At 45.7% G+C, this 23,788-nt stretch overlaps 1 protein-coding gene across 1 annotated transcript; it reads right to left on the bottom strand.

Moving 5' to 3' along the window:
• Nucleotides 1-9,397: 9,397 nt before the first annotated feature.
• Nucleotides 9,398-12,123, bottom strand: LOC134968469 (olfactory receptor 6M1-like). The gene is made up of 2 exons (XM_063944033.1): nucleotides 11,224-12,123; nucleotides 9,398-9,520 (listed from the first exon to the last, which is right to left on the bottom strand). Exons 1-2 carry the CDS (start codon nucleotides 12,121-12,123, stop codon nucleotides 9,398-9,400), a joined length of 1,023 nt encoding a protein of 340 aa, XP_063800103.1.
• Nucleotides 12,124-23,788: the final 11,665 nt, after the last annotated feature.

The raw sequence follows: 23,788 nt of genomic DNA, 5'->3' as shown, positions 1-23,788 counted from the left end.
CCGGTGTGTCTACCCTGTTGCATATCTTTGTATCATCTGCAAAAAGGCATATCTTCCCTTCAATACCATCTGCAATGTCACCAACAAAGATATTAAAGAGAACTGGACCTAGTACAGATCCCTGGGGTACTCCACTGGTAACATTTCCCTCCATAGATTGCACTCCATTAACTACAACTGTCTGTTTCCTATCCTGCAACCAGGTTCTTATCCATTTCACTAATTTATAATCCACCCCCAGGCTTTCAAGTTTATTTAGCAGTCTGTGATGTGGGACAGTGTCAAATGCCTTACTAAAGTCTAGATATGCTACATCTAAAGCTCCCCCTTGATCTATTATTTTCATCACAGAGTCAAAAAGTCAATAAGATTTGTTTGGCATGATCTCCCACCAGTAAATCCATGCTGTTTTGGATCCTGTAAATTGTTCGATTTAAGATATTCCACTACTCTTTCTTTTAATAGTTTTTCCATTATTTTCCCTACTACTGATGTAAGGCTTACTGGTCTGTAGTTACTTGCTTCTTCCTTGCTTCCACTTTTGTGCAGTGGAACTACATTTGCTCCTTTCCAGTCCTCTGGAATATCACCTGTATTTAGTGACTGGTTAAATAATTCTGTTAAAGGTGTAACCAGGACATCTTTTAGCTCTTTGAGTATCCTTGGGTGTATTCCATCTGGTCCCATTGATTTATCCACTTTTAGTTTTGAAAGTTCTGTTAGGACCTTCTCCTCTGTAAATGTATTTTCATCTACCTTATTTTTATGAATGTCCTTGCAATTTAACTGTGGCCCCATCCCTTCTTCTGTAGTAAATACTGAGCAAAAATAATTATTTAGGTGATCTGCTATTGCCTTGTCTCCCTCCACCAAATGCCCACTCTCTGTCTTAAGTCTTATTATTCCTCCATTTGATTTTCTCCATTCACTTATATACTTAAAAAAAGTTTTGCCCCCTTTATCTACTGACTGGGCCATTTTCTCCTCAGCTTCTGCCTTTGCACGTCTGATCACTTTCTTAGCATCCTTCCGTCTGTCCAGATACTCCTCTTTGTCGTTATTATTTTGAGTCTGTTTGTATTTCCTAAAAGCCATCTTTTTTGCTTTCACACTAGTTGATACTACTTTTGTGAACCACACTGGCTTCCTTTTCCTGGTGCTTTTCCTAACCATTTTGATACAAAGGTCTGTTACACTTAGTAATGCACTTTTAATTTTTTTCCACCTCTCCTGCACCCCTTCCAAGTTCCTCCAGTCTGCCAATGAATCACTTAAACATCTCCCCATTTTTGCAAAGTCTGCATTTCTAAAATCCAACACCTTTGTTTTTGTGTGAGAGGAGTTGGATCCTGTCTTTATACTAAACCATACTGCTTGATGATCACTGGATCCCAGGTGCTCACCCACATATATATCAGATATTCTATCACCATTTGTAAGAATTAGATCTAATATTGAGTCTTTGCGAGTGGGCTCCCTCACCAATTGCTTGAGAGATGCTCCCTGTAAGGAATGTAGAAATTTGCCACTTGTAGCTGAACTTGCAAAAGACCCCTCCCAATTGACATCAGGTAAATTAAAGTCTCCCATGATTATGACTTCTCCCTTAAAAGCCATTTTAGAGATGTCCAACAATAGGTTCCTGTCCAAATCCTGCCCCTGGCCTGGTGGTCTATAGATCACCCCAATGCGAATAATGTCCTTCTTCCCAGTTTCTATGGTGACCCAAAGGGCCTCAGTTTTGGCTTCAATATTTTGTATTAAAGTGGCATTTATGCTTTTTTTCACATACATTTAACTCCTTGAAAACCTTGTTCTCTACTGAAATTTTATGAATCCTTCTGTTGCAAGTGTGTGCTTCCAATTTTGTCTGAATATTTTTTTAAGCGGCACTGCTACCGTGGGCATGTATATAAGTGGCACTGCTACCGTGGGTATGTGTATAAGTGGCACTGCTACCGTGGGCATGTATATAAGTGGCACAGATACTGTGGGTATGTGCATAAGTGGCACTGCTACCGTGGGAATGTGTTTAAGTGGCACTGCTACCATGGACATGCATATAAGTGGCACAGATACCGTGGGTATGTGTATAAGGGGCACTGCTACCGCATGCATGTGTATAAGTGGCACTGCTACCGCGGGCATGTGTATAAGTGGCACTGCTTATGTGGGCATGTACATAAGCAGCACAGATACCGTGGGTTTGTGCATAAGTGGCACTGCTACTGTGGGCATGTGTATAAGTGGCACTGCTACCGTGGGCATGTACATAAGCGGCACAGATACCGTGGGTATGAGTATAAGTGGCATTGCTACTGTGGGCATGTATATAAGTGGCACTGCTACCGTAGGCATGTATGTGAGCAGCACTGCTATCGTGGGCATGTATATAAGTCGCACTGCTATCGTGGGCATGTGTATAAGCAGCACATATAAAGCGACACTGCTACCGTGGGCATGTGTATAAGTGGCACTGCTACCGTGGGCATGTACATAAGCGGCACAGATACCGTGGGTATAAGTATTAGTGGCATTGCTACTGTGGGCATGTATATAAGTGGCACTGCTACCGTAGGCATGTATGTGAGCAGCACTGCTATCGTGGGCATGTATTTAAGTCGCACTGCTATCGCGGACATGTACTGTATATAAGCAGCACAAATAAAGCGACACTGCTACCATGGGCATGTATATAAGCGGAACTGCTACCGTGGGCATGGGTATAAGTGGCACTGCTACCGTGAGCATGTGTGTAAGGAGCACTGCTACCATGGGCATGTGTATAAGCGGCACTGTTACTGTGGGCATGTATATAAGCAACACTGCTACCATGGGCATGTGTATAAGTGGCACTGCTTCTGTGGGCATGTGCATAAGTGGCACTGCTATCATGGGCATGTATATAAGCGGCACTGCTACTGTTGCCATTATTATGTATATAAGCGGCACTGATATGGTGGGCATGTGTATAAAGGGTACTACTGTGGGCAATATTATTATTACTACATGCGGTGTAATGACAATAAGATTGTGCTACTGTGTGGTGTACTTTGAATTGGGTTTCTATTGTGTGGCCATGCCCCTTCCTTGTGATACCACACCTTCTTTTTGAAAGCATGCGCTGTCCCTTTATTAAATAATGGAGAGAGGGCGCAAATTTATAGTTTGCAGGGAGGCGCCAAACACCCTAGCACTGGCCCTGTGGTAGGGGACAGGATTTGCTTCTGTTTGTGTACATATGTTATGATTGCCAGCCACCAGCACTGGTTTTGCCTATAACACTAAATATAAATATTTTTAATTGGTCCTGGACCATCAATCCAAGGCACCCCTGCAAGTGTCCTGAGGTACCCCAGTTTGAGAACCACCGGTCTAGTGTGTACCCAGCATAATTATTGCAGCTGGTCTGTGGGTTACAGCTTCGAGCTCCACTTCTGGAAAAATTGCAACAATGTAATTTGTGTGACAAACTGCAGAGATTAACCCTTTCTGTGACTGCTGCACAGGGATCACACAACCTGTATCCATAGGGCTGAATTCCTTAGGGGAGAAGTTCTCGCCCCACAAAGAAGTGCAAGTATATACCGCACTTACAGTACCATTGGATTCGCAGATCATTTCTTGCAATACACTATATACACAGAAACATAAATTTTTACTGCAGCCATTAGGGTTAGATTAGGGGTATGGGTTAGGGTCAGGGCCATCAACAGAAATCTTGGGGCCCAGTACACTGATATCTCTGGGGCCCCCTCAACCTCCCTTAACTTGGCAGAGGGGATCTTTTTTAAAAAAATAGAGCCCTTGACTCAGCCTGTCAGTGAGCCCTGCAGGTGGTTTTCATACTGGGCTACCCGGCTCTTTGGTGGGGGTGGCAGGGACATACAGAAAAGCCCGAGCTCTGCGACATGCATAATGATGGCAATACAGTATGAACCACAGGGACTGGACAAAGGGATGGGGTAAAAGGAGTGGGGAGGGTTTAGGTGGCCTGTTAATTGTTTTCCTGCTTAAATTGAGCAGCTGGAGCATACACTTTAAAAAGCAATATTGGCACTGTGGCCCCCTTTATTTCTGTCCTTAATACTTGGGGCCCCGCTGAACCTCGGGGCCCTGCACAAGTGTCCCCTTTGTCCCCTCCTGTTGCCGGGCCTACTCAGGCGTTACCTATGGAAAAGCTGCGACATGACATCCTAGGACACGCAACTGCACCATGCATCACCATTATATTTGAGTGTGCCTTGGAAATATTTAAATCTTGTTCAGTGTACTGCGAGTTGTAAAAGGTTGAAAATCTCTGTGCTACAGTGTCATCACCATGTTGTTATAAATACACCCCAAAAACTCAGAAAGACGTGCATTGGGGGAGGGGCTGCTGGAAGGGCCCGGTAGGGATCCCAGTTTGCTACCCCTCCCCAGAATGCCCTTGCTGTAGCCAGTGGAAGGGGCGCTATCTTCCCAGTGATCTCTTCAGGAAGATGACGCTGCACATACAAAGCAAAGACTCTGGCACAGCTCCTGATTGGCTGCCGGTCCACGATCTCTGATTGACTCACGAACTGGTGCCTGATTTAAGATACCCACGCCTCCGCTGGAGATCAGACTGAGGAGCAGGATAAGCGCATGCTGCCCTCTCCTGCCCTCGTGGCAAGCAAGGTGGTCGGACCGCTAAAAGACCCCTTCCCGTGGGCTGCAAAAGGATGTGGTAGGGGAGGCATGCGGGCCGTGGGTGTGACACCCCTGCACTAGAGTATCAGAATTAGCTTCACGGCACCCCTAGGCCAAAGTTTCTTATTGAGAAATTCAGAAAAAAATATAAAATGAAGTAAATTGTGTTTATGATATGTCATCCTTAGGTTCAGTTATGTGGTAAGGGACTGGTTTTGCCAAGTTAATTAAGTATAAATAATTTGAATTGGTCCTGGACCACCAAACTATGGCACTACTGCAAGGTCCCACTAACACCCCCCCCCCTCCTTTCCTGAAGCACCCCAGGGTGTCATGGTCCCCAGTTTGGAAACTACTGCCATAAAATAAACTTCTTTTTTTTTTTTACTACACGTAATACACCTTAAATCTCAGTTCCTATAAGGTTTTAAATCCTTGCATACAGTAAGCTACACATATTTGAAAATCCTACACCAGGCACAAGTAGTCATTCAGGTGCGTTTGATATGGTTGACCGGCAGCCGGGATTCTGGTGGTCAGCATACCAATGTCGGGAACTCTAGCTGCAGGAATGCTGGCAAGGGGGCAAGCGAAACGAAGCTCCTTGCGGGCTCGCAGCGTTCTCCACATTGTGGGCTCAGTGGCTTGCTGCGCTCGCCACAGGTTCTATTCCCACTCAATGGGTGTCATGGACACCAACGAGTGGGAATAGTTCTTGTCCCCCTGCCGGCATTTTGGTGGCCGGGATCCCAGCGGCAGTATGCTGACCGCTGGGATGGTGACTACAAACCATTTAGATGACTATGTGGGAGTTTTATCATTATTATCCTATGTGTATGTAAAAAGTGTTGAAAGGGGAGAGCGCTACTGTGCAGATTCCATACTGTTTCTTCAGCGAGGCTTCACTCCCTGTACCAAGATGGCTGCTTACCCAAAATACTGCACATAAGTGCGGCGCCATCTTGTCAATGTCTCAGAGCATCACAGTGGGAGACAGTAGTTTTTCTCTTAACTCCTCAGAGACCTGAGATTATCAGAGATCCACAACACTTCCAGTGATCTTGCACTGCTATCTGTTGCATACATTCATCAGCTGGGGAGCCGAATGACACCCCTCTCGTCTCAACCTCCGCTCAGTGAGAACCAGTGTGTAACAGTGATTATGTGGGATTCATATAAATATTTTATGCAATTCACAATATGAGCTTACCATCTTCGGAGTGTTGGAGAATTATTATAAATTTAAATTTTTGGGTCAGATATAGTTTTTTTTATTATTATTATTTAAAAATGTGACTGGACCCTCTTTTGTCATTTTCACCTCAGCTCACTTTAAAATTTTTATAAAAGAGAAAATTATCTTAAAGCAATTATAGAGTAAGACCATTTTCCTTACTGTTTAAGCTGCAGAACTAGGTGTCCTGTTAGTTGCTTTTTATTTTACCCTTGTATGCCTTACTGCAGGGGTGGGCAATTATTTCAGCTGGGGGGCCACATAACACATTCCAGCGAATATTCGAGGGCCGCACACAAAATATCCCCTCCCTCCGTGGGTACAGTTGCCAGCTCCCCCCCTTCTTGTGCACACACAGGTACTAGGCATCACAAACACACACACAGGTGTAGGTGGGTACAGGGTGTGACGCAAAGCGTCAGGGGGTGTACACTGTCAAAAATGTCGGGAAGGTAGGGGTACAGGGTGCCATATACACAGAGGTAGGGGGTTCTGGGTATCAAACATGGGAGGGGAGTACAAGGTGTGTAACACACACACAGGGGTAGGAGGGTACTGGGACACACACCAGGGGTGAGGGGGGTAGTGGGGGTCACACACAGAGATATGCGGTACAGTGATTCACACAAGGGGGGGGGGTAGGTGGGTACAGGGCTCCCATGGTGCTCACCTCTCTCTTCATCAATCCACTGAGCTGCAGGGTATGATCTGCGGGCCCCAGATACAGGCCAGGGGGATCCAGGCTGGTCACTTAACAAGTGTTGCATGCAGCCCATGGAGCCGCGCCACCAGTCATTTTGGGTGTAAGGCCGGAACTGTGACCGGGAGGCCAAGGTCTGCTTCCTCCTCCCTGGAGGAGGGAGGGTGCGGGAGATGCTGCCGCTGTTCCTCCATGGTGATGCAGCAGGGAGCAGGAGGTGGAGCTGGCCGAGGAGGAGCAGGAGACAGCCGGCGTCCAGCTGCCCAGATGATCCGCTGGCCCCACCCGCTGCTGCCTGCATCCGCTGCTGCCCCTGCTTTGGCTCCGCCCCCTGCACCGCTCAGCGCCTGACGTCGGAAAGGAAATCCCGGTCAGCAGCCCCTGTGACGTGACCGGCATTTCCTCAGCGGCGCAGCATCTTGGAGCTGCTGTAGTGCAATGACAAGCGGCTCAGCCAGTCGGGCCGCTTGTCATTGGGCACTGGTGGGGGACAGCGGGCCAGGCAGGATCGGTTCGCGGGCCGCATCCGGCCCGCGGGCCGCATGTTGCCCACCCCTGCCTTACTGCCATGTTTTGCTTATCGCACAGTGTAATCTAAGTAGTGCACCCAACATGGCTGCCTCGCCTGGTACTCTCTTGTGTAGAATAAACAATGCATGGTTCTGGAGTCTCCTAATATATTTGTCTCCCCAAATATGTGTAATTTCTTCACCTTTTGAGAGAATTTATTAATAAAGACAACTTCAAGCAAAATATATTTAAAAAATAAATGTCCATTTTTATTTTAAGTAAAATTTAGCTTCTTCTTCTTCTTTCTAAAATAGGTAATTTCGGACTAAGATTGGTCCAGTAATTTTACAAACTTGTCCTATAAGAGGAACAAGATGGCGAGAGCATCATGACTCATGAAGCGTTATCCTTCAGCACTCAGGAGAGGAAAAACCCCTTGTGGAGGAAACCTCTGGGGACCCATAGTTGAAGGACTGCCCATCCCTCTAGGCATTAAGAGACTATGCATAGTTTGCCAAGGCCACCCTCCCACCCACTTACCTTGCCTAACCCAGTCATCCCTTCTGTCGCCTCAAATCTGCTATTTTGGCCTATTTACCCAGCCGGAGAAAAACGCAGCTACACGTCAATGGTGAGAGAATGAAGAAAGAGAGCAAGAGATGAATGGGAGTGAGGGTGGGGGGGACAGTCATAACCACCATAGCATTCATTCCTGATGCTAACAGGGATTACAACTGTAGAAATGTAGCCATTCTCGTTGTGGCTACATCTTACCGCAATTGCGCATTGTTAGGCGCGACCGCACCGCGTATGTCTGGACATTTAAGACGTGTGTGCCCCATTCACATGGATGGAAGTGGCAAATGCCACAGCTCGGCATGGCTAGGCACAGACGCGCATAGCTGTGCCAAGGGTGCACGTTTACCTCAGATGTAGCCATGATCAGCATGGCTATACCTCAGTAGCATGCGGTGAGGTCAGTGGCTGGTGACACACTACTGCAATAATGTCAGCCGAATTCTATTGATGACCCCTACCGCCGCTGAGCCAATTCCCGCTACTGCCCCTGAGCCAATGCCCGCTGTCACTGCCAATGAATGCAATTTTGCTGTTTAGGGCTTTCATTAACTTAATGGAAAAGGGTCTGAATGGGTTAAAAAAAATAAAAAAAATGTGTGAGGTCCCCCCTCCTAAGTATAACCAGCCTTGGGTTCTTTGAGATGGTCCTGGTTGTTTAAATACTGTGAAAAAAATTGGACAGGGGTTCTCCGTATTTAAACAACCAGCACCGGGCTCTTAGTCCGGTCCTGGTTCCAAAAATATGGGGGACAAAAGATGTAGGGGTCCACCGTAACCAGCACCAGGCACCACTAGCCAGGGACATAATGCCACAGCCGGGGGACACATTTATGTAGGTTCCTGCATCCGTGGCATTACCCCCCCAACTAGTCATCCCTGGCTGGGGTTCCCTGGAGAAGTGGAGAACCCTTAAATCAAGGGGTCCCCCTCTCCAGGCACCCAAGGGCCAGGGTTGCAGCCCGAGGTTGTCCCCTTCACCCCTGGGCGGTGGGTGCTGGGCTGATAGCCATAAGTGTGTCAAACAAATGAATATTGTTTTTTGTTGTGGAACTACAAGGCCCAGCAAGCCTCCCCATTTGCTGGTACTTGGAGAACCTCAAGTACCAACATGCGGGGAAATAACGGGCTCGCTGGTACTTGTAGTTCTACAACAACAAATACCCAAATAAAAACAACACACACACCGTGAAAGTAAAATTTATTAAAACACACTTACACACTCACACATACTTACCTACATTCCACGCCGATCACGTCCACTTGTCCATGTAGAATCCAATAGGGGTACCTGTAAAAATGAGAGAGAGATTACTCACCTACATCCCACGCCGATCACGTCCACTTGCCATGTAGAATCCAATAGGGGTACCTGTAAAAATGAAAATGATATTTACAAACTTCATTCTAATCCACAGGAGGGAAAAAGAGAGAGAGAGAGAGAGACCTGGTTATGCTGCTGCCTGGGAGGAAGGAGCCGGCGGGTCTCCACGACCTGGTTATGCTGCTGCCTGGGAGGAAGGAGCCGGTAAAACATGAAGGAGAGGGGAGAGCCGCAGAGAGTTATGCTGCTGCCTGGGAGGAAGGAGCCGGCGGAACACGAATGAGAGGGGAGAGCTGCAGTCCCTTATATCGGGGGGAAGAAGAAGGGGGGGAGAGAGTGTGTGTGTCTCAATCCTCCCCATAGCAGCTATGTCTCACTAATATTACTTGTGCCTCAGCAGACCAGCCACCTCAGCGACCTGGAAGTCCTGCAGTACAGGGTGAGGGGAGGGTGAAGCACACGCAGGACAGAATCCGCTACTTCCCAGCGCTGCCTGCTGTAATACCTACATTGGTCAGTACTATAGATGATGGCCGCCACATCTCCGGGTAGTTGTGGATGGTGGGCCTGCATAGAAAATGCACTGTGTTCAAGGCACCGTCTGCCCTAATCTAGTTACGGCCTTGGAAAGGGGGTTTAGGGGGCCAGTAATATCCCCCTAAACCCCCTTTCTATGCCTCACTCGCTCTCACTTTACAATAACTTTACCTGCCGATTAGTAAACCACCAAACCCCCTACACACACACACACACACACACACACACACACACACACACACACACACACACACACACACACACACACACTACACCCCCCCTTGTGAGTCAACTGCATTATACTGCTACATCTGCTGATTCAGTGTCCTGCTCTTCCTCCTACAATACGCTGTGGATCTTCCAAGCACAAGGCACTATGGGGGTCATTCTGAGTTGATCGCAAGCTAGCTATTTTTTGCAGCACTGCAATCAGGTCAAAACTCGGCAAAACTGCGCATGTGTATGCATCGCAATGCACAGGCGCGTCGTACGGGTACAAAGCGGATCGGTGCTGGGCAATGGATTTAACGAAGAATCCATTCGTACAGCCGATTGCAAGGAGATTGACAGGAAGAAGGCGTTTGTGGGTGTCAACTGACCGTTTTCTGGGAGTGGTAAAATGCAGGCGTGTCCAAGCGTTCGAAGGGCGGGTGTCTGACGTCAATGCCGGGTCCAAAAAGACTGAAGTGATCGCAGCGGCTGAGTAACTCCAGAGCGCCTCAGAAACTGCAAAAAACGTTTTCGTCCCACTCGGCTGCACAAGCGTTCGCACACTTGCATAGTGAAAATACACTCCCCTATAGGCGGCGACAATCTGATCGTTGCTCTGCAAAAAATAGCTAGCGAGTGCTCAACTCGGAATGAGGGCCTATAGTTCTGGGCCTGGAGGGACTCCCAAAAGATGTGCCAGGCACACAGGAGGAAGCTAGGAGGGGTGCTCCACAGGAAGACAGGAAGCAGCAGTGAAACCACATGAAGTAGCCGGAAGCTTCAGCTACCTAGTGTCAGGCGGCAGCAGCGGACAGCACTAGTGCAGTATGGCCCTACAGGTGCTGCCGGCAGTTCTGCGCCCACCGTGCATATGCGCTGTATGCCAGGCACACACCTAGTAACAGTCCAGCAGATATACATTACATGGGTTTACTTGTAGTCAATTTGCATGTCAAAAAAAGACAAATGTAGCATTCTTACAACTATATAATTGTTACTGAAATGTTTAGATATTCTGCTGATATTTGAGGATTACAAATGATAGTTTTAGGATGTATGTAAATAAAATTGCATGCTCACTATTACATTAAAATAAAAAAAATCTGGGCATATCTTGAATCATATTGATTCTAATATATGCTTTTCCACTGTGTTGTATTGACATATATGTTTACTTGGACGGTAAAAAAATATTCTTACTCCTCAGTTCAATATTTTCCATTTTTATTAGTTTTATTGAACAAAAAATTTTACGTTTTTAATAAAAAAAATTTAAATAATAATTAATAGCCCGTTTGGATAGTTCACACATGTAGCCCAATTAGTGGCATCTGATGTTTGCATAATATTATTCCTATCATTGTATTTTCTCTGTGGGAACCAGGCTCCATGCTCTCCTGCCCATTGTCACTTGGCAGGAAAGTAGAGACCATCCATCCGTGACAGCTTTAGGTTCATCACCTTCCTCAGAGCTTCTTTTGCTTCTTTGTTCCGCAGACAATAAATTACAGGGTTGAGCAATGGTGTCACCACTGTGTTGAAAACTCCTAAAACTTTATTGACATCCATTGAGTAGGACACATTGGGTCGAACATAAATAAATATGACGGTGCCATACAGAATAGTGACCACTGTGAAATGTGAAGCACAGGTTGAGAAAGCTTTTTGTCTGCCTTTGGTGGATGGAATTTTATATATGGTAGATATGATGAGCACATAGGATACAACCGTAAGGAGTAATGAGGTGAGGACAATACTGCAAGCAAAAAAGAAGACTACAATTTCCTCTAACAAGGTGTTTTGGCATGAAAGCTGGAGAAGAGGTGGGAGATCACAGAAGAAATGGTTGATGATTGCAGGTGGGCAAAATGTTAATCGAGATATCAGAAGCACAAGGAAAAACACAGAGAGGAACGCAACTGACCAGCAAGCTGAAACAGCCTGTACACATACTTGAGCATTCATGATGGCCGGATAACGCAGTGGGTTGCAAACAGCCAAGTACCGGTCAATGGCCATCACTCCCAGAAGGAAAAACTCTGTGGAACCCAAAGAAAAGTAAAAATATGTTTGTGAGAGGCAGCCAGACAGTGAAATGTGTTTCCATCCAGCCAAATTAGCCAACAGTTTAGGAGCAATGGATGATGTGTACCAGATCTCTAGGAAAGAGAGCTGGCTAAGAAAGAAGTACATGGGGGTATGAAGTCTAGTGTCTATGCGGACCAAACTAATGATAGCAACATTAGCAGTCACAGTCAATAGGTAGATAGCAAAGAAAACCACAAAGAGAAACAACTGCAGTTCTACAGAGATAGTAAACCCAACCAAGAAAAACTGAGTCACACTGCTCTGATTCTCCATTATCTTCTCCCTGTGAACATGATGGAGTAAGAGTGGGTGATATTTGTTTTTTTTTTTAATCTTAATTATATATGACGCCAAGAATGAGTTTTTGCAATAATTAGCCTGCAATAGCAAATAGTAATAACTTACTAGCTGTTTTACTCATAATTTTGTAAAATTATATATTGATATGTGTATCTGTATGTTTTTCAGTTATGTCATTGCTAAACTAGCATTGTGTTTGCATCATTATATAGACATGAATGGCTGTCAATGATTGCAGCATATTTAAAAACTGCTATCCATAATGTAGGCCTAATTAGAGATAACAAGTTGATTTCTCTACAACTGTGAAAAGCAAAATATATTTCATGTGTCCATATGCTCTGTATAATTATATAGTATGCAATTTCTAAATGTTACTTCAATACTGATTGGTTGCGATGGGCAACTTCTCTACTTCCTCGCTTCTCCACACTTTTCACTGCTTCATGAATAGACCCCTTATTCTAGGACTTTAACAACATCAAGCTGTATTGGTATATAGGAAATAAATCATTTCAGGAGTAATCAGAATTTTTCATAGAGATTAAAAGCTAATTACACCATGAACAAAACATTTAGGGCTGAGTTCAATGTGCCACAAGACAGTTCTATCTATAGAAGTCACAGGTTACATTACCGGCACTTCTCAAGCTGTTTTCATCAAGCTTGTTCCTTTGAATCGTGCAATTTAATTGTAAAAGCCTATTTGGGGCACCTGTGGCAATGTTGCAAGGTAATTCCACATGGTGCAACCAGGGGAAGGGCATAATTGATTGGGAAAATAATCCAAGCAAAGTGTCTGATATGATAGGACAGTAATTACATATTTGAAATTCTTAAAAGGTGTCAAGTGGATGATTTTGACCTTGATTATTAATAGTAGAAAAACTATAGAAAGCAAGTATCTTTCACCAAATGGCAGTATAGCCTCTAGATTATTTCAGGGTACAGAAAAAGTCAATAATGCGTTTTTTAACTGTTTTTAAGCAAGTTTCAATATTGGAGAAAAACACTTGAAACTGCCACTTGCGAGTTCAGAAAAATCTATAGAACACACCAAAATATATGGCCAACATCATTCAAATAATTTTGAAGCTTTTTACAGAAAATCACCTAAAAATAACATGTCATTATTGGCCAAAATAAACTATGTTAAGTGCATTGCTATTCTCCTGGGGGAGGGGTGGGGGGTTGTACCAAAAGTGTGGCAACAACTCTTAACATTTTTACTTTAAAATATGACCTATTTTACTACTTTTCACATATTTAGGGGCTGCAAACTAAAGTCCATGGGGGTCATTCCGAGTTGTTCGCTCGCAAGCTTCTTTTAGCAGCTTTGCACACGCTAAGCCGCCGCCTACTGGGAGTGAATCTTAACATATTAAAATTGCGAACGAAAGATTAGCAGAATTGCGAATAGACACTTCTTAGCAGTTTCTGAGTAGCTCCAGACCTACTCTGCATCTGCGATCAGTTCAGTGCTTGTCGTTCCTGGTTTGACGTCACAAACACACCCAGCGTTCGCCCAGACACTCCTCCGTTTCTCCAGCCACTCCCGCGTTTTTCCCAGAAACGGTAGCGTTTTTTCACACACTCCCATAAAACGGCAAGTTTCCGCCCAGAAACACCCACTTCCTGTCAATTACATTACGATCACCAGAACGAAGAAAAAACCTCGTAATGCCGTGAGTAAAATACCTAACTGCATAGCAAATTTACTTGGCGCAGTCGCACTGCGGACATTGCGCATGCGCATTAGCGACTAATCGCTCCGTTGTGAAAAAAAAATAACGAGCGAACAACTCGGAATGACCCCCCATGTTAACTCCCATTTTCAGCTGTGTTAACTAAAGGGGACATTTACTAAGCAGTGATAAGAGCGGAGAAGTGAGCCAGTGGAGAAGTTGCCCCATCAACCAATCAGCAGCTCTGTATAATTTTATAGTATGCAAATTATAGATGCTACTTCAGTGCTGATTGGTTGCCATGGGCAACTTCTCCACTGGCTCACTTCTCCGCTCTATCACTGCTTAGTAAATATTCCCCTAAATGAGGATTTCCAATTGTATTACTTTTTTAACAGAGTAAAGCAGTTTATGTGTAAAGTTGCTGCTAATTGGATTTGGCCCTTAGCTTAGAGATTTTTTTTTCTTATGTATATAACTCTAACCTGCCAATTTTCCTGTCACCTAATACATCTAATAGGCTTTAGGAAGAGATCTCTTTTACTCAGAAAGTTCTTTTTGTATTGTCAATCCACCTTCTCTTATGAACCTCTCATTCACACACATTTTACATATGGATGAGGTTTGACTACCCCCATGTAAGTATGAGTGAGCCCACCCAAGCAGGAGAGATGACCTCCTGTTGTGGCCCTTTAGACACATTGGGGGTAATTCTGAGTTGATTGCAACAGGAACTTTGTTAGCAGTTGGGCAAAACCATGTGCACTGCAGGAAGGGCAGATACAACATGTGCAGAGAGAGTTAGATTTGGGTGTGGTGAGTTCAATCTGCAATCTAAATTGCAGTGTAAAAATAAAGCAGCCAGTATTTACCCTGCACAGAAACAAAATAACCCACCCAAATCTAACTCTCTCTGCACATGTTATATCTGCCTCCCCTGCAGTGCACATGGTTTTGCCCAACTGCTAACAAAGTTCCTGCTGTGATCAACTCAGAATCAGGGCCGGATCTTGCCCTTGTGCAGCCCTGGGCAAAAATAGGGGCGTGTCTTCATATGGGGGCATGGTCAGATACGCCCCCATTTGTGCCCCCTGTAGCGCAGATGGAAAAAAATAAAAAATAAATAAAAGTATACTTACAATCCCTGCTCCTGATTCCAGACCTCCTCCTCCGCCAGCGCCACTCTTCTCCTGTCCTCGGATGGTTGTGTCTGTCCTCGGATCTATGGGAGAGACGTCATTACGTCTCTCCCATAGCACAGTATAGACACTAGAGGTCAATTATGACCCCTAGTGTCTGTGCCACTATGCTGTGCGGTGCGCGATGACGTCATTGCGCAACGCACAGCAAAGGTCCTCTCCATGAAGAGAAACTAGACGCTTAGCATCTGGTTCCCTTCAAAACGGGGGACCAGCGGCGGGCACATTGGGCGGCACTGCGGGGGGCACAGTGGCGGATCTTGCCATGGTGCGGCGCCCTCCGGAAGGCGGCGCCCCGGGCAAAAGTACTGCTTGCCAGTGGCAAGATCCGCTACTGCTCAGAATTACCCCCCTTGGTAGGTGATTTGAGTAACTGGAGTAACAAAGTACAGGAATAAATATTTCACATTTATTTTACATTACCTAATTCTACACAAACTAAATTTCACATTTTGCATGAAAAAGCCTTTAAAGTCCAGGATTAATTCACATTCTACAACATAGTACACTTTCTGCTTCTACACTGAAACTATAGCTAAAATGTGATAATCAATAAGCATTTATTTTATTTCTATCTCCTTGTGAATTAGTAAAAAAAAAAAGGCTAGATAGAGTAAATAATTTGAGAAATAAAGTTTCCAAAGTGTTTGTAACCTGGACAGTTCACTCTGTCTGCGCTGAGATAAAGTGTCATTGTAGCTACTGCTAAAAAAAACACATGCATATAAAAAATAAGCTTGTTCTAGAATGAACAATTGCTCTCTCAATTGTGATCTCAAACAATATGCACAGTTGACATCATACTGTCTTTAGGAACATGTCTTTCCATAAATATTCCCTGTACAGCTATTTAATGCAGTAAGGGGTACGTCTATAATAGCATTGCTGCTTCAGGTTAATATAAAATAATACAATAAACATTATCTACAATATTAGCGTCTATTCATGCTATGCTTTAAACATTCACATGGACAGAGATATAAAAATAAAAGATTATCAAGTCTTACATTTTAATAATAGATAAAGGTAGGTTTTCACAGACTTAATACTATTTGAATTCCATTCTATTTCAGAATACTTGTTTTCCTTCTTTCAGATAAATGGATTTATCCATACAAAAAATTCTGCAGCTTCTGTCATGCTGCCTCATTCACAACATTGGTTTCCTGAACAATACAGTAAATTACCAAATCCAATATAAAACAGTACTGCTAAGTGCTAACAGAAAAACAATTAACAAGACTTAATTTTCCTCAAAACATAGCCTCCCTTGCCTCAAAACATCTCCCAACTCAATCTTTCCACTCTGCCTGAGATCTGCGTCTCTCACCCACACAGATTATCTGCTCCCTTTACTGGGCTTTCTTGGACTGTATCCGCTCTCTCCATCCTAAATTAAAATGTTTCCCTTTAATTTCAAGCTTCCCAGAAAACACACCCCTCATTCAAGTTTATCAGATTCCTGAACCACCTTTTCGCGTTCCCTGCTTTTGTTATTATGAATAAATATATATTTTAATAGATAATTCTGCATTAACACAATTTCTAACTTTAAAAATGTACTTACCAATAAATTCACCATGAAAAGCTTAATGTTATTAGTGGGCATTGGCTAAAATCATCATTGATCAGCTATTAGATTCACACACAAAAACAAGTCGTTATCTGTACTTTGTCTTAAGTGAACTGTGACCTTTTATCTTGTGTCTCGGCATGTGTTTGCTACTGGTTTAAGAAAAAAGCATTTGTGCTATATGTATTCAACTTCCCTCTTGGTTGTAAGCTTTTATATACTGTTTTATATATGTATACCTACACTATTGTAATAATTAATTTCCTCTTCTTTTGGACTATGATGTAAACATATAATGAACACAATAAATACTTGTGTTCTGTAAATAGGCTACAGTAACTAAAAAGAACTAATGTGGGTAGAAAGTAGAAAAAAAAAGAAAAGAATTTACAGTATCACCTTACACCATCCCCAATAATACTAGTATCATACTTGCAAATATACATTGTCACAGAGAAATGTTCTGAGAGAATACAGATATTATTGTCCCCGTGTCCTCACCTGTATTTTTAGTGTTGCTATACAGTTTAGTCAGTTGTCACATTGTGAGTTTGTCCTCCTTCAATTTGGTACGGACTAAGAAGGCCTGAAAGCCGTGAAGAGGCAGATATATAGAAGGAGCATAGCCCTTGGAAAGATTAAAAATTGGACTTCTGGGAACTCTCATTGGTGCTTCTGGGATCTTTCAAACTGAAATACTTCAGAGTCTGGTTTATGTATTAACTAATTCATGCAAATGTTTTATTTTCCTGCTTATAGGATTCTAGTCAACAAAATAATGTAATATTTACCACATAATTATCACATAAAGCTATGTAACACAATGCAAAGCACATATCGGCCCTGATTTGGAGTTAGAAATAAATATTTAAAAAATGCAAAAAAGGAGCAATTTACACTTTGGCAAAACCATGGTGCACTGCATGTGGGGCAGATTTAAAATGAACAGAAAGATTTTGAGTTGGGAAGGGCTGTGTCCTAGCTGAAAGGGTGTAGTAGGGTATGCAGGTGGCCCGGCTCCCGCCGACCAGCATACTGGCGCCGGAATCCCGCCCGCCGGCATACCGACAGCTGGGCGAGCGCAAATGAGCTCCTTGCGGGCTTGCTGCGCTCACCATGCTGCGGGCATGGTGGCACGCTGCACGTGCCACGCTATCTATTCTCCCTCCAGGGGGGTGTGGACCCCCAAGAGGTAGAAAAGATGTCGGTGTGCCGGCGGTCAGGATTCCGGCGCCGGTTTGCTGGTCATCGGCAGCCCGGCCGCCGGCAAACAAGACCACCCTAACTGAAACCCTAAGTTACAAGGTAAGAAACTGCTCAGTATTAGCAGGACAGTATTTTTCCTGCATGCAAACAAATAAATTAAGTTGTACCCCTAGCATTGCAACATGGTTTAATCCAGGTGAAAATTGCTCATTTTCTCCTTTTTTTTATTAACTACAAACTTTAATTCAGACCATTTAAATCTTCTTAAATAACAAGATTCAAGAAGAAATCTGTGTTGTCACACCTTGTAACCAATCGGACACTGTATTAAATACACTTATAATCCACCAAATCATGACATTTTGAATAAAGTATTTAGCCATTTGCCCAGGGCCGTCTTTTCGTATTGGCTCAATGGGCTCTTGCTCAAGGGCCCCAGGAGTGTAAGGGCCCTAGGCTGATAGCTGAGGGTCCCCTCTTTCCAGGAGTACCAGATTTTTTTTAAAATCGGCCCTGGGGAACCGGAGATATCTGACTTCAAAGCAGTGGTCCCCATACAAGCCTGTTAATTGTCACCTCCAGCCAGATATCTCAGGTTCTGTCTAACTTAGAGTGTTTCTGATGCAAACGTTGGGGCTCTCCTCTTTCAATGGACACTGGCAGCTTGTCTCTACTATGCCAAGAACCAGAGATATCAGCCATCAAGCAGGTGGTCCCTGCTACAGATCCACACGCCTGGTATGCAGTTTTATATTTTTACTGGTGGATTGCTCTGGCTCCTGAACTCTGATCCCCAAGTCCCCAGTACCTCCTGAAAGGGGGGCTCTATAGCTTTTTTTATCCCATTCAAAGCTAAGAAATCAATTTCCAGGAACTTGAGATATCTGCAGTCAAGCACGCTGCCCTCCCACCAGAAAATGATAAATATTAAGCCCATTCCACTACCCACCCCTCCCCTACGTATTAAACACCCCCTAGCACCCTGGAAGTCATGTACCAGGGCCCCTTCATTCTGCCCAATGCACCCTTCTACAGTTTAGTGTTCTCCCTCCTGCCCCATCTGTGTAGTAAAGGAGTAATTAGCAAAAATTACTGCTCTAGATCCTATATGCTGAGCGGAAGATAGAACACCCCCTACCGCCCACAGGACATCAAAGCTGTCGCTGATAGCACCCCCCACCCCTACCGCTGGAGGATGGGTAGGGGGCCCAGTGCCTTGCTGTACCCATGGGCCTACACTACTGTTAAGATGGCCCTGCATGGGGGCGTGGCCTAGCTTCCATGCTGAGTGGATGTGTTTTTCTATAAGCTCCTGAAGACACAATAATATTTTATTCTTCTGCCTGCCTGCTCCCCTCCTGAAGACCCCTGTGTACCTCCTGTGGCCCCTCTTACCTGGTGACAATCGCTGTGGAGGTCCCGCGGAGTCAGGGAGCGCTTTTCAGCCCTCCTGCGGATTGCGGCCTGGCCCCCAGCGTGAAGCCGGGACCTGGAGTTGGAGGGTGATCCGGGCCGGACATCCGGGGCTGCAGTTTCGGCTCTCCTGTGCCGCCAGAGGCCCCTGGGTGAGCTCTGTGGACCTCCGTGCGACTACCCCATCTCCTCCTCTGCTGCTGGACGGCCGTGGTGTGCAGGTGATTAGCAGGGAGACGCGACCCGCCGAGGACCGGGGAGCGCTGTGCGCCGAGACGCCTGCCGGGCGGGCTCTTACCCCCTCCCTCCGGCGGTTGCTCCCGGCGACCTCCCTGCTGTACAGCGGCGCGTGTGAGCGGGGCCGCTGAGCTCCCGCGATCACTCCCACCGCCGCCTGGCCGCCTCCTGCTGCCCCCTGCTTGCAGTCCCCGGAGCTCCCGGCGTGAGGTCGGCGCTGCGCGGCCCTGGTCCCTTGACAGTCACAGGGGCTCCACTGCACGGGCTGAGCTGGCCAGAGTGGTTGCCCCGGCTGCTGAGGGGATAAGTTCTGGTCACAGAGGGAGGGGGAGGCACGTCAAGAGGGCTCCGGAGACCTGGGGATAATAATAACCCCTTCATAAACCACTGAATAACCTGGTCTGTGGCTTAACTGCCTACTGGGAGGGCTGCATTCCCCCGGAGCTCCTGCCTGCACATTTCTCACGAGCCCTGTTGTCAGCCCCACTCCGGCCGTCCGTCCCCCTGCTTACATACCTGGATCCCACACCCTGCTCCCCTGCGTTACTGGGGGGGGGGGTGCCGCGGAATCGGGGGGTGCCGTTACGCGGAGTCTGTACTACCCCGGGGCTATGTGACGACCAGTTGGAAGACATAACCAACCTTCCTCTGTATGTTGTCATGCTGCTTACCCCAATGCCTGCTGCTACCTCCCTGATGTGTAATCTACTATAATGTGACTGGGCCGCGCGAAGGGGATAATGTGGTGCAACACTTGCTGGGATATGTCCTGATATCTCCTTTCATGAGGCACTGTTCTGGATTCTGTTCTCCCCACTCAGACAAATGACAAGAAGGCGCCGTTCTGGCAACTCATCAAAAGCTAAATCCGCGACTTCACAAGCTGCAGCCTTCCGTACTTTATTTGGCACTCCCGTACCTGACCCCTTAGCCTCTACGCTCCTCCCTGAATCCCTATCTTCAAATACTATGGAGGATTCCGGGGCCTCAACCTTTTCTCCCAAAAAACGCCAATCTGGATCTGCCAGCAAAGATTCCGCCGATATGGCGGCAGTCCTTCTTCAGCTACGCTCCCTTCCGACTCGTCAAGACATTCAGCAGGATTTATCTAACATGGAGAAGCGGATTCATGATTCTCTTCAGGCAAGTCTCTCTACCATCCAATCCGATCTCACGCAAGTAGCGAATAGAGTGGTTGACCTAGAAGATCACAGAGATGATACGGACTCTAAGCTCGCTGACTTACACGACCTTGTATCCCGATACTCACGTACCACCACTGAAATGAGACGCAGATTGGATGATATAGATAACAGGGGTAGACGGAACAACCTGAGGGTCAAAGGTCTACCGGAAGATGTTCCTCCCCAGGGCCTAGCTGCGGCGTTGTCTACAATATTCAACGGCCTTCTTGGTGCAGACCCCAGCTCTCAAATAATGTTTGACAGAGCCCATCGGGCTCTCCGACCGAAAGGAGCACCCACAGAAAGACCTAGAGACGTCATCTGCCGTCTGCACTATTTTCAGGTGAAAGAGACTATCCTACAGAAGTCCAGACAGGCCCCGAATATAGACTTTAACGGTCACCACATTCAGATCTTTCAGGACCTTTCATGGACAACGCTACAGCAGAGGCGTCTTCTCCACCCCCTTACAGAAGCTCTTCGGAAGAAGGATATCAGGTTCCGATGGGGGTTCCCTTTAAGTGTCCAAGTGACCCGTGACGGGACACGCTATGTCCTAGAGGACTATGAAGACGTCCCATCGTTCTGCTCTGCACTGGGACTGCCGTTCATATCACTACCTAATTGGACGGACCCCTTGCAGCTTCCCACTACATCACTACCCCGCAGGGAGCCTTGGAGAAAGGTGGGCAACTCCAGACGACGTAATCGAGCTGGCAAGACTGATGATGCCTCAGAAGCCTCGTGAATGTATGCATCACTTTGCTTTGCGATATCCCTTTTTTTATTTTTCTCTCGCATTCCCTTACTGAAAGCTCACATTGATTCCCTTACTGTTTGTTTAATGTACAGACTTAACCTGTTTTGGGAATGCTTACTGTTACTGTTATTTTAATGGTTGAGGTCGCACTCGAACTTTGTTTCGGGTGACCTGTGTATGTTACATAGACAGAGTGACGGGGAGGGAGGTGGCGATTATTTCCCTTTTTTTTCTCGCTTGCCTCCTTCCTGGCCATGACGTATCCCTCTAAATTACCCATTGAACCATTTATCATAAGATTGATGCACCCGTTATCACCCTTTTAACCCCCCTCTCTGCTGTACATTTTTTTTAGACCATGGGATGTCTAGTTCTTACCCATGGCTTTCAATGCAGAGATTGCTATAATATATTACTTAATATGTTATTCTCTCTTTTTTTTATTTTATTTTATATTTTTCCCTTTCTCTACGTTGAGTTATTCGTGTCCCCCTTTCTTTCCTCTTGTGTTTCCCCATCCACCCCTTCCCTCACATACTACCGCCAACTTCAGGTTATTCTTGGTGCTACATCATATTGGAGCTGTTGCTATGATATATCGTTCAGTGAGTCAGTTTCTACGTTCCTCACATTATGGCTAGCTTAAAAATTGTCTCTTACAATGTGAAAGGATTAAATATTCCCGAAAAGAGGTCAGGCCTACTACATACCTTGCATACTGACGGAGCGGAGGTTGTTTACTTACAAGAAACACATTTCAAGAGGGGGGCCTCTCCGGGTCTCCGCTCTCGCCACTTTCTAAATGGTTACTTTAACGATTACTCCGGAGCGAAGGCTAGAGGGGTCGCGATTCTCTTTGCCAAGCATCTGAGACTGACGGATGTTTCCGAAATGCAAATTGGTGATGGGAGAGGGATTCTGGTTAGAGCTACCATAGCCCATCAGACATTCACTTTTGTTAATCTATACCTTCCCAACCAGGGCCAAACCCGGTTTCTCAGGGACTCTCTGGAGCTGGTTGAACAAAACCTGGTGGGTACCTTGGTGGTGGGAGGGGATCTTAACTGGGTCCTTGAACCCCATTTGGATACCTCTTCTGGGTCTCCGAGGACTACTCTTAGAGAATCCAGACGGTTTAGAGCTGTCTTACATGACTTTCAACTGGTTGACGCTTGGCGTCTTCTACACCCTTCAGATAGGGATTTCACCTTTTACTCGTCCCCACACAACTCCTATTCCCGAATAGACTACCTCTGCGTGAGCCATGCACATCTAGACCTACTGACTGATGCTACCATCGGCCAAATAGCACTATCTGACCATGCCCCAGTCACACTCACACTTTCTCTCCGTCATCCACCTACTAAACACTGGCGCTGGCGGTTCAATGAACAACTCCTTCGGGACTCTGTATCCCGAGCCCAGATTGAGAAGGCAATCGAGGATTACATTTCCTTAAACGCAACTGGCGATGTCTCACCGGTGATAGTGTGGGAGGCGCATAAATGTGTGATAAGGGGTAAATGCATACAACTGGGCACACACCTTAAAAAACAAAAGGCTGAGTGTAGAAACGCCCTGCTAGAGAAAATTAAAAAATTAGAATTGGCACATAAATCCACATTAGCGTCCGACACTTTTGCTGAACTCCAAACGGCGAGACAAGCTCTTAACACTTTGCTCAGTGATGGTACCCGCAGGGCATTTCGTAAATGTCGCCATAAATACCATAGATGGGGAAACAGACCCGGTAAACTTCTGGCACGTGCTCTTAGAGCCCAGAGATCCTTGACGTATATATCTAAACTCACAGACACTGACGGACGGTCCCATGCTTCTGATACGGAAATAGCTGGGATTTTTCATACTTACTACTCGGCTCTATATAACCTGACCTCTACACGTACACCGTCTGCACGCATAGCTCATAAACGCGACATACAGGCATTCCTGGACGAAATTACTTTTCCGACTATCCCAATAGGCGTTGCGCAGGCCCTAGATGATCCTTTCACTGAGGAGGAACTGATGGCCGCCCTGAAGTCTTCCCCCAATGGTAGAAGCCCAGGACCGGATGGTTTCCCGATCACATATTTTAAGGCCTTTCAGGATAGGCTCCGCCCCCTTCTCCTACAGGCCTGCAATGCCATATCATCAGCGGCCCCTCTATCGGGTCAGTCCCTGAATGCCCATATTACTGTCATTCCGAAAGAATCCAAAGATCCGACACTCCCTTCCAGCTATAGGCCGATATCGCTACTGAATGTAGATATTAAATTATTTGCAAAACTTATGGCTAATCGCCTTAAACCATTATTACCAGATATAGTACACCCTGACCAGGTAGGTTTTGTTATGGGCAGAGAGGCAAGGGATAATAC

This window comes from Pseudophryne corroboree, chromosome 1 (assembly GCF_028390025.1).
Source record: "Pseudophryne corroboree isolate aPseCor3 chromosome 1, aPseCor3.hap2, whole genome shotgun sequence".
Taxonomy (NCBI): Eukaryota; Metazoa; Chordata; class Amphibia; order Anura; family Myobatrachidae; genus Pseudophryne; species Pseudophryne corroboree.
This window is presented reverse-complemented; position numbering and strand designations above follow the sequence as displayed.